The sequence below is a fragment of the Uloborus diversus genome, chromosome 10, assembly GCF_026930045.1.
Source record: "Uloborus diversus isolate 005 chromosome 10, Udiv.v.3.1, whole genome shotgun sequence".
NCBI lineage: Eukaryota > Metazoa > Arthropoda > Arachnida > Araneae > Uloboridae > Uloborus > Uloborus diversus.
Window position 1 is genome coordinate 63,762,324 of NC_072740.1, and position 12,379 is coordinate 63,774,702.

At 34.6% G+C, this 12,379-nt stretch overlaps 1 protein-coding gene across 1 annotated transcript in view; it reads left to right on the plus strand.

The window, feature by feature from the left end:
• The window catches only part of LOC129231522 (uncharacterized), a 31,332-nt gene extending 19,208 nt beyond the window's left edge, over positions 1–12,124 (plus strand). The window contains exons 3-4 of the mRNA XM_054865861.1: positions 8,946–9,046; positions 11,847–12,124. Coding sequence (XP_054721836.1) covers positions 8,946–9,046; positions 11,847–12,004 — 259 coding nt within the window. The 3' untranslated portion in view covers positions 12,005–12,124. The remainder of the gene's footprint in view (positions 1–8,945; positions 9,047–11,846) is intronic.
• The last annotated feature ends 255 nt before the right edge of the window (positions 12,125–12,379 follow it).

The following is a 12,379-nucleotide window of genomic DNA, read 5'->3' on the forward strand; positions in this document are numbered from 1 at the left end:
AAAAATTTGTTTTCACATGTTTGAATGTATTTCGTATGTTTTACAGTCGGGTATTTATTTTGAAATGCGTGACTGTTTGTTAGAATTTTCAGGTCTATGTTTTGGTAAGTGTTAGGTTTGTCCCCCTTGAGTGATATCTGTGATGAAAATAGGTTTTCGTTAGATTTCCGTTGAAAATTGGCTGTTGTGTAGAATATTGGTTTTCGTAGAGTTAGGAATAGGTTTTGAGGGAAAACTTTGCTTTTTAGTTAGCATGATTCTAAAAGAGATTTTTTGTCTCTTTGATAGGTGTGTTAAACCTGCAACAAAGTCTTCTCTCGATAGAATAATTTGATGCAGCGCGTGAAAACTCTTTCAGGTACAAAACCGTTTAGTTGTGATTGCAAATGTCATTGCAACATGCATGGAGAAATATATATCCTTGAACGTGAGCGATATGTACAAAGAAGTAAAAATTACCCTCCAATTCATTGACAGCTTTCAATTTCTCTTAACATCACTAAAAACAATAGTGTTGAAAATGAAGAGGGATGAATTTAAAATTCTCAGAGAGAATATCGGGAATAATGCTGATCTGCTAATCAGAAACGGTGTGTACCCCTATGAATATTTAGATATTTTTTAAAAATTTGTTGAAACATGCCTTCCACCTAAAGAAGCCTTCTACAGCTCTTTGAGTGATGAGCATATTACGGAGAAAGATTACGAACGTGCAAAAAATGTGTTGGACACTTTTGAAAAGAAATAAAAATTTCGAAGATTATTTGAAGATGGGTTCAGGATGGGTCCTCGAAAAAATCCAACGTGTCAAACTCTTCATTGCAAAATATCTCCCCCTAGCTGCTAGCAGTTCTATCCAATTCCCGAGAAAATTGGCTGCGAAAAGCACTTGTAAATATACAGAACGATGATCAGAAATGTTTTATATAGTGCCTTCTCATCCATAAAATGAATATTAGAAGAGAAGAGTAGCCAAAAAGAGCATCTCATTATCTTCCACATGAAGCGGATGTCAAATTAGAAGGCGTGGAGTGTCCAGTCGCAATCAATCAAATACCTACAGTGGAGAACCAAAACAACTTGAGAATTAACGTATATGGATATGAGGAAGAAGAAATCTTCCCCATATACATTTCCAAACAACAAGAAGAAGATGTGATCAACTTTCTTATATCCAGGGAAGAAAGGCAGCATTATTGTCTAATAAGAAACATGTCGCATCTCCTCGGGGACTTGAAGAACCATAACGGTGCCCACTTTTACTGCAAGAGATGTCTTCATCGCTTTTCAGAGGAAAGACTTCTAAAGGATCATGCAGAATATTGTAATAAATTAAAGCCTCAAAAATTAAGATGCCACAAGGTAAAGACGCAATTTTAAAATTTAAAAACCAACATTATCAGCATCCCATTCTCTATATTATTTATGCAGATTTCGAAGCCATCATAAGAAAAATCAGCGGAGCAACACCTGATATACAAGCTTCATTTGCTGAAAAAAAGTCCTCTCACGAAGCCTACGAATATTCATATGTTATAGTGGCGCCTGATGGAAAATCTGTAATACCAGCAGTTGTATATAGAGGTGAAAATTGTATAGAGCATTTCCTAAATGCAGTATTAAATGAAAAAGAAGGATTATTAGAAACATTAGTGCACATAGCACCATTAAAGATGTCTCCTAAAGATACTGTAAAACGTTTTAGTGCTACTATCTGCAACATTTGCAAGAAGCCCTTACAAAATGATCGAGTGAGAGATCACGACAACCTCACGGGCGTATACAGAGGGGCGTTACATAATGCATGTAATTTGAACTCATCCCAGTTGTATTTCATAGCCTGAAACACTATGACGCACACATAATCATGCAGAAGCATAAAAATTAAAGGCCATAAATTTAATGTCATTGCAACATCCATGGAGAAATATATATCCTTCAACGTGAGTAATATGTACAAAGAAGTAAAAATTACCCTGCAATTCATTGACAGCTTTCAATTTCTCTTAACATCTCTGGAAAAACCAGTGTCGAATATGAAGAGGGATGATTTTAAAATTTTCAGAGAGAATATCGGGAATAATGCTGATCTGCTAATCAGAAAAGGTGTGTACCCCTATGAATATTTACAGTTTTTTAAAATTAGGTGAAACATGCCTTCCACTCCAAGAAGCCTGTTTCAACTCGTTGAGTAATGAGCATATTACGTACGTGCAAGATTACGTAAGATTACGTACATGCAAAAAATGTGTAGGACACTTTTGGGAAAAAAGAAAAAGAAAAAAAAGGTGAATACCATGATCTCTATGTTAAGTGTGACGCACTATCATTAGCAGATACGTATCAAAGATTCCGAAAGTTGTGTCTCCAATCATATTCAATCGATGTGGCCATGTGTTAACTTTGCCAGGTTTTGCGTGGGAAGCCTGCCTTTAAATGACTGAACAGCCACTGGAGTTGTTAACAAATATAAATATGCACTTTTTCGCCGAAAAAGGCATCCGAGGAGGTATCTCCATGATTACCAATCGAATGGCCAATGCAAATAATCCAATGGTCCCTAATTATTACTCCGGCAATTCAACAAATTATTTAATGTGCTGCGATGCAAACAATCTGTATGGTTGGGCCACGTCTCAAGCTCTACCATGTGGAGAGTTTAAATTGCTCTCCCCCGATTCAACTTCCCCAAATGAAATTTTGTCAACGCCCGATGACGGAGAAATTGGATATTTTCTTGAAGTGGATCTCCAATATAAAAAAGAACTCTATTTGATGCATTCTCAATATCCACTTGCACCGGAGAGGATGGTAATTGACGAAAATTTGCTCTCTGATTATTCGAAAAGATTATTAGGGGAGAACAAAAATGTCAAGTGTGAAAAGCTAGTTCCCAACTTGCTGGATAAAAAAAAATTATGTGCTCCACTATAGAAACTTAAAATTTTATATATCACAAGGAATGGAAGTAACCCTCATTCATAGCATTATACAGTTGAAGCAAAAACCACAGTTAAAAAATGTATCAATTTCAGCACGGAAATTCGGAAAGGTGCAAAATCCTCTTTTGGGAAAGATTATTACCAGTTACTTAATACTGCAGTATATGGAAAGACACTGGAAAATATTCGAAAAAGGATTGACATTCAATTGGTTAATAATAGTAAAAAGGCTGAGAAAATTGTAGCAGCCCCGATGTTTCATCATTTTCCTTTTTAATGAAAATCTCGTTGGAGTGGACAGAATGAAAAAAAGTATTACACTCATTCTTCCATTGTACGTAGGCTTTACAATATTGGAATTCAGCAAAATACACATGTGCAGATTTCACTAGAAATATATTATGAAAAAAATATGGAACAAAAGCACACAACTACTTTTTACAGTACAGACTCTCTCACACATGAAATTCAAACTGAAAATATTTATGATGACATGGCTGAAAATCAGGAGCTTTTTGATTTTTCTGAATATCCAGTAATGCACCCTCTTTACAGTCAATCAAATAAAAATAAGAATTGGATGTTTCAAAAATGAATTGTCGTCAACACCAATGCATGAATTCATTGGCCTACATGCCAATATGTACTCAATTCAGTCTCAGAAAGGTGAAAAAAAACAAACAAACAAACAGCAAAAGGTGTTTGTAGAAGTGTGATAAAAAAGAAGATTAAGCACGAAAATTATAAAAATTCTCTGCTGAACGGAAAATTAATGAGAGGGAAGCAATTGTGTGTGTGAGGATACAAAGTATCAAACATGATTTGTGTACCATGCAACAAAATTAAATTGCTCTTTAAGCGTTTGATGACAAACGGCATATAATAGAAGATGGGGTACACACTTTAGCATATGGCCATTGCAAGATAAAAAAGAAAACATGAGGACTTAGGAATAATAAAGAATTGTAAATACTTTTATTTGTACGTATCATGTAAATAATTTTATGTAAAGAGCAGTGTTGATAGGGGGCGATACAAATCAAGTTCAAGAAAAATATTATAGAAAAAATTGATGCAATTGGGAAATTTAATGAAGAACAGAATAATGGAAGAAACGAAGTGAGAACATTTTTGAAGAAAAAATCACAGGAAGATTTTTTTTTTAGAAATGAAGATTATGGAAAATGATGATTTCTTGAAAATGAAGTATTTGAAAAAATGAATATAGTTGTTTGAAAAGAATATGATGGAAATAGATTTAATTAGGTGAGCTCTTTTTTTTTCTTTTAATTAAATGATGACCATTTAACTTAATAATTTTTAGTTTCATTATGATTTTTATTTTATTTTTATTTTAAAAGGTACCTTAGTGTATGTTTAGGTATAAATGATTATTTCCTTTCAGCAATAACGTCAAAGTTTCCCTTTCAGATTCAGCTTTTTATTTTTGACCGTTATATTTTTGAATGTACACTACTGGCCATTGAAATTGCTACACCAGGAAGAAATGCAGATAACAAAATGATATTTCTTGGACACATATATTACGTTAGAAATAACAAATGATTAAATTTTCAAGGAATTTGGGTGAATAGATCCTGAGAAATTAGTACCGAGAACTACCACCCCTGACAGCAATGACAGCGCTTATGCGCCTGAGCTTTGAGTTATACAGAGATTCGATGGCATGTACAGGTACAGATACCCATGCAGCTTCAACACGATGCCGCAGTTCATCGACTGTAGTGGCTGGCGTTTGCTGACGAGTCGGTTGTTCAGTAACCATTGACCGGACGTTTTCTATTAGAGAGAGATCTGGAGAACGTACTGGCCAGGGCACCAGTCGAACATTTTCCGTATCAATTAAAGTCTGTACAATACCGGCCACATGCGGTCGTGCATTATCCTACTGAAACGTAGAGTTTCGCTGGGCTCGACTAAAGGGTAGTGCCACGGGTCGTAACACATCAGAAATGTAACACCGACTGTTCATAGTGCCGTCAATGCGAACAAGAGGTGACCGAGATGTGTATCCAATAGCACTCACAATTTTTTTCAAATCGAATTTGCACGTTGGGAAATTGGCTGTACAATTTCCTCATTTAAACACATTGTAGGTGTCGCTGCGGGCGCTTGCATTGTCTGAATGCGCTGAAAAGCCAATCATTTGCATATCACATCATCTTCTTCCTGTCATTTAACTTTCATGTCTGTACCATGTCGCCTTCTTGGTGTAGCAATTTTAATAGCCAGTAGTGTATACACCTTTTTATATAGTGTATATATTATTGTATTTTAATATGTTTGCATAACTGAGTTTATACGTATAGATGTGTGAATGAATTTGTGTGAATGTGTGTGATTTGTAATTTCCTGGCTGAACCGAGGAAGGGGGCTTGGTACCTGGGCGTCAAAGAGCCTCTCGGTCGATGGCGCCCTGAGTAAAATCTCCAGGTGCCAGGAAGTGATTAACTTAATGTGAGTTTTGTGATCTCACAGAGTAATGATCCGGCAAAAGTCCCAATTGTTTTTATCATATGGTATACTTGTAAAGAAAATGCATGTGCCGTGAACTGAATGTGAGTGTTTGATAACCTTACATAATGTGCTCATGTGCACTAAAATCGTATAATTGCATAAAATATATATGCATAAGAAACGTTAGAAGGTATCCTGTAGAACTTAATAATACGAAGCGGGCAAGAAATGTAGAAGTGAATTACGCGAAAAAGACGGCTTTTTGTGGGTACATTTTTTAATTTGAAAGGACTGCAGAAGTGAAGTCGCGACACTCGACTTATAATTTTTACACTTCTAGGGTCCTTCTTTTTTTTTTTTTTAATTACATTGCTTGACCATTGCTAAGGAACAATTACGTTTTGGGGAATAGTTAAGAATAGACAATGATTAAAGAAACAGAACTAAGTTCATAATTAGTTGGAGGATAGCCTTTATTATAAGTACAAAATAGTACAGATATTACTGCATCGATGAAGTAAAACTAAAAAAATAAAATAAATCCTACTTAAATGATTTTCAAACAACCACAAAAAATTGATCTAGGTCAGAATGATGGAGACACCTTATACTAAGGATGGACCTTAGCATGATGTGTGATTACAACGGACACTAATGACATTTTGCATCTGTTTTCCATACTCCCCATTAAACTATCGAGGAGTGCTTGGGGGAAATTTGGTTGCGGATTTGAGTTCTTTTACTGTTCTGGGAGAGACGGTTCCTTACGTAACATGTCTACCAAGAGCATCCCAGGCATGTTCAATTGGATTTAAGTCGGGAGGGTGAGTAGCCTGCTGCATACGGAGAATGTTTTCACTTTGCGGCGTGTCTGATACTTCAACATTCCCGTGTAGCCGTGCATTGTCGGCCATAAAGAGAAAGTCTGGACCTACAGAACCCCTAAAAGGATGAACATGATCCAGTATAACTTCTCTGTAATACCTTTGCAACTAAACGCTTCCTTGTTCAAAAATGTGAAACGCTGTTCTGCCATTGTGCATGATGCCTGCCCATACCATCACACCCCTCTAGACCGATTTTGACGATTCCTACCAACGTGTTCCTTACTCCAGCGTAACCTCTCTCGACGACGTCGTGGTTGAAGTGGGATGCAACGTACGGGCTTCCGTGCATACAAACCAACATCATTTAATCGCCTTAAGATGGTTCTTGCAAAAACATGCGTACCGGTAGCGGTTGCAAGATTTGCAGCTATCTGTCCATGAGTGAAATTTCTGTTCATTTTTGCCACAAAGGCTACACAGCGATCTCCTGAAGGTGTGGTATTCTTACCATGACCACTGACATGCTTTCACTAATCATATCCACCTTCAACAGCCTTCTTTAATCGCCAGATGACACTTTTTGATACACATATTACAGCAGCTACAGTGGTGACACTCTGACCTGCTACAAGTCGTCCAACCGATCGTCCACGATCGTAGGTACTCAAGTGATGTCTTGCTAACATTTTACTCTTAAATATTTCGAGAACCAAACGAAATTTCAGAGAAAATACTTTTTCAGCATCCAGCATTATTTTCGTTAAACACTAAACAGCGTGAACTTTCGTACGAATCTTAAGCTTGAATGCACTGTCTTTTATACAGATAACGAGTCTTGATCTATTATGCCATCTGAACTTGAATTTACTTCCATTGGCCAGCTGTCTGAAGCACAAATCACTTGTTCCTTAGCAATTATCAAGCTGTGTATTTTATGTGATAAATTTTATTACAGCACAAGATTTTTTTTTGGCAAATCATTTATTGCATTAAAAAAATTTTATTGATGGGGCGTGTTTATTTAATACACCAGGCTGGAAAGAGTGAAACCATCAACTTAAAACAAAAATTAATTGTCTGAAAACCGACGAAGTCCAAAACAGAAACCAAAACCTTCTGCGGTTGCACTCTCGCGATCGGGAGTGAGAGACGGTGAGGAGGAAGAGTGGGAAGTCGACGGCGCAGGCGGAGGTCATAGGCGCAATCGGGAGGTCGACGCCGCTGCTGATGCGCCTGCGGTCGCAGAACTCATTTTTATACTACTTTCAGAATTTTTTGAAAGGAGTAGGATGTTCCATTTCCCAACATAATCCCTGATGGAAGATAGCCTGAAATTTTCCCGGTCATGCAACGAAAGAAATAGGTCCGTACAATCCAACTCATTCATGAATGATTTAGTTTGGCTTACAAGTTCTCATCTTCAAAACAATATAAGCAAAAATATTTACAATATATAAAAATATATTCAAAAATATTTAAGTTTTGGATTTAAGAGGGATTAACACTGAATTGAAAATTGTTGGTTTATAATGAGCAAAAAATTGCAATTAAGAAAACATACTAAGATCAAATTACAGGAAATGATTGAGTCTGGTTTCTTGAATTAGGAAGGTATACTTTTGACAGTTGATATCTTGTATGCAGGACTACTGCAAAGCCAAATAGCTAAGAGAAAATAATGTACTAATCTTAACAAAATGTAATCAAGAATAATCCTACAACTGTATTTTATTAAAACTATACCAATATTGCTTAAAATATTCTCATGAATAACATTATTTGCTCCTTTTTCCACTTTTTTGCAATGAATGCAAATTTTTTCTTTCTTTTTTGTCTCCCTCTGTAAATCGGCAAAATCCGAATCTTTCTGATGAATCATCGGTGAAAGTCGACATTCTCCAACTTTGGTCTGTCATGGTAACATATATAGATATATATAGGGTGTTCCGTTTTAACCTGCAAGACCTCTGTCTTCGCTACTGTTATTCCTAGATGCGCTAGAATTGCAAAAATGTTCAAAATCAGATGCAGGGTTAAGATAATGATAGTTTGAAGCAAAAATAAAAATAAGTTAAAAATACAAAATTTAACTTTTTATATGGGCCCTAGGTCCCCTAATTCATATTTAAGGAAATAATCTCCATTAAAAGATATTACTAAAACAAAAATTTTGATATTTGTGTGACCAAAACTCAAGGAGATATTCGAGTTTAAAGTGTTAAGCGACCACATAGAAGATGAGATAGGAACTTATCGCCCTTTCAGAAGAACGATAGGTTGTCGAAGTAAAAAAACAAAGTATGTATGTTTTTCATTGCTGTTCAAAAATAAATGCAAATGTTATACCATGATACGCAAAAACACAAAACCTCAATCAATTTAAAAAAAAACACACTCTATGCACACATATAATTTTAACCCTTTGTAAACTGCTATATTTTCCCCCAAAAGGTGTTATTGACGGCGAGTGTAAAGTGGCGTAAGTCACTAAACGCTGCGTTTCATATCTCGGTGAATATTGGTCGTACTAATTTAAAACTTTTTGTAACGGAACACCCTCCATACTTACATACAATTATATACACTTTTTGAAAAGTTTGTTATTGTTTATACAAATACAATTAATGTCTGATAAATTCAAATTGTTTTTCTATCAACAACCAATAACTTGTCTTTTTTTTTTGTTTGTTTGTTTTAGGTTAACAATGATTTTGATAACTGGCATTTCTTTGATTTGTATTGAATTAAGCCTTTTTATTGGAGGTCTTTCGATGTTTAAAAACTGGCAATGCTTGAATTGTATCCTTTAGAATTTTTATTTTAATTGTTTGACGTAATATTTTTTAATATTGCCTTCATTTTAAACATAATAGTCTTAAGCTAAGACTGCATCATTACTGCCTTATCTATTTTTGAAATGAAATACAATTTTCGTACATAATTGTGGTTAGAGAAATGTGTTTCTGCTGGGTTGCCTATCAAAATATGGCCAGAAGTAAAGGCAGCTTGTACTTTCATCTTGGATTTTAGGCATGTTTTTTGTTTTTGTTTCAAAAGTGAAAACATTACTTGATTATTAAATAAAAGAGCATAAAATTACCTTGAAAAGGTGTTTTATTTTTATTGTAGCTAAAGAGGTGAGGATATATTTAATTTCAGCTTGAATTTTTGCAAAACGGACCCCTCCCCCCTCTTGTTTTAATTTTATTAGGCTGCTCAAAGATTGATTTTATTTGATTCTTCTTTTTGGTGTGAAATAGAGCAGGGCATCTGAGTTTTGATTCTTTGAAACTGGAAAGGTGATGTGTGTATGTGTGTGGGGTGGGGGGGGGGAGGAGGCGAGCGACGAAGAGAAAGAAAAATATTCCCGTGTGTTCTTTTTATTCTTATCTTTTATCCCACCACTGACGTATACACATTTGTTTGTTTGCTTGCTGTTCTGTATTTTGTAATTAAATCAAGTCAAAGCATAAAGGTTGCATGGAACTCGGTTATAACTTCATTCAAGGAACAAGAATATTAATGATGCTATAGCTGAGTTACGTTATAGGACAGGCAGGGTTCGTAGAATAGCAACTAGAAATGGCGGATTTAAGCTGCATTCTTTTCATTTGTTCGGCTTTTCGCCGAACACTTTCCTAGTTGTCCGCTGTAGAATCCTTTTATTCTTTTTCTGTTACTGTATAGTGTAAACTACAGCATTGCATGTATAAACTGCCACAACATAATTCTTACGGTTCGTTGTTTTACTGCATAGTGACGAAGATTAATTTGAGGATGAAGATGCCCTTTCAGATTGAGTATAGTCAAGCTCTGGTAAAAAGACCTCTGATCGGCTGTGGCTTAAACGATTTCATTTGTTAAAATAGGGAAGAGGAATTGCCGATAGCTATTGTTATTGGTGTGACAATCTAAGAATTTCTCCTTTTTCAACCCAAACGAAATTTAGCTCCTACAAGTCCAAACATCTTTTTCCAGTGCCTGACTTTACAATTCTATTGTTATAATTTCGCATCAATATTTCATTTGAGCAAAATTGGTTCATTTCTCTCATTTTTTAGCTACATTATTTACAAGTTGTGCATTTTATAATGAGTTATCCTCATTTCTTTTTACCATCTTCAGAGCTAATTGCCTCTTTAACTGTTAAAAGTTCCAACAATAATGAATATCATCTCCATACAGAAGTTTTAATGTTTTGTAGATTTATTAAAGCGAGATTTCTTCAAAACAAGCTATTTTTTAATATTTGGAAAACCTTTAAAAATGATCCATATCCCAATATGGTGGTGTGAGCTCAGCCTCAGTCATTGGAATCTTATAATGCAACTAACAGGTGTACCTATATAGAGTTTAAAAACTATAAATTTTATGATGGAAGTGATAAAAATTCCAGTATTTAATTAAAAAATTGTGGGACGTATTGCATGCAATTGTTTTAGGGTAACAATGATCCCCTTCTTCGATACAGGAAATTGTTCTGAGTTGAGTTTTCAAAAGAACGCTGTTTTGCCTCGGAAACTCAAAATATTGGGTACATTGAATTGAGAAATAATTTCTTGTTAACTCAAAACATGCACATGAAAATTTTTGCCTGTTTCGACTTGCATTACCTAGGAACTTTTGGTACGTTCATAAGGTGCCATTAACGTACGTGTGAGCCAATTTTCAATACTTTGTGTACTTTTCACTCACATTTTGGGACATTGAAAACAAGAATATGGTGAAAGAAGAAAGGTTACAGTAAAAGAAAAGCATTTTTTAAAAAATGTTTTTATCTTTCGTCGTTGCTCGTACCTCACCCCCCCCCCTCCATCTTTCTAGTTTCAACAAATCAAAACACTCTGATGACCAGCTCTATTCCGTACCAAAATAAAACTCTTGGGGTGGAGGGGGGGGGATCAATTTTTGGGGAGTCTTATTACTAAAAGAAAAGCTAAAACCTAAAGTAATTTTATGCCCCATAATTTATTAATGAATAATATTACTCGCAAGTAAGATAACTCTATTTTTAAGATATGAAACAAGAACTGAACTGAAAAAAAAAAAAAAAAACCAAGAAGGTGGCGCGAGCTTTTCCTTATACATCCGGCTATATTTTTATAGGCAACCAGGCAGAAACATATTTCTGTAATCACAATTATGTAGAAAAGTGACGTCTTGTTTAAAAAATAGATGGGATCGTTTTATTAAAGTAAACATTTTTACTTTAATAAAAATGTTTGATTGCAAAATTATTTCTTTCTTTTTAGTATTTTGGATTTCTCGGCAATCACTCACATGAAATGATGACATATATGTCTCTTTGTAACTGTTTTAGATATTTTTATTATACTATAAAAAAGGGGGGGGGGGGACTTATTGCATTCAAGTTTTCAGCACTTTTGTATAAAAAAATAGCAAATTCTTTGGTTTAAAATTACTAAACTAATTTCAGAATATTATTTGAAAGTTGATTGTGATATACATTTTGTCAACTATGATCAATCGGCACTTATGCAATTAATGAATTGACTTATGTAATTTAATAATTTTCATTCTTCTTATGGTTTTTAAAATAATGTTGCAAACATGTTTTATTTTCTTCAACTCCTGAAAGCCACTCTCTGCCACTTCATTGGAGCTTGTGCATCATCATATTTACTCTTTACAGGATGGAATGAGTTACATTTCGCAATTACTTTTTTCATTTCGATTGTAATTCCTTCCTTAGCGGAGGGCTTTATTCTCATTGATCATTTATTGAAGAAAGTGTAATGCACTCAAATTCTCATTGGTTATTTATTTAAGAAATTGTAATATACTCATATTATCATTGATTATTTCCAAAAGTAAATAATGCATTCACATGATCCAAACAGGTTTGAATAAAATGTGTACAGATTTGTTCAATGCTTTGTTTTTAAATGTGTGTTTTATTTAAATAACTAGCTTCATATTAATTTAGCGTTTCTTATTAATATTGCTGTGAGATTATGTTCTTAAAAAAACTAACGACATTAATTATGTAAGGAAATTCTGATTTGTTTTAAAATTTTTGAGTTTTGAAAATAGAATGCTAGATATACAAAAGGGCGAATAAGTTTTGCTGACTCTTTTTACTATACATTAAAGTACAGAACATAACTTTTG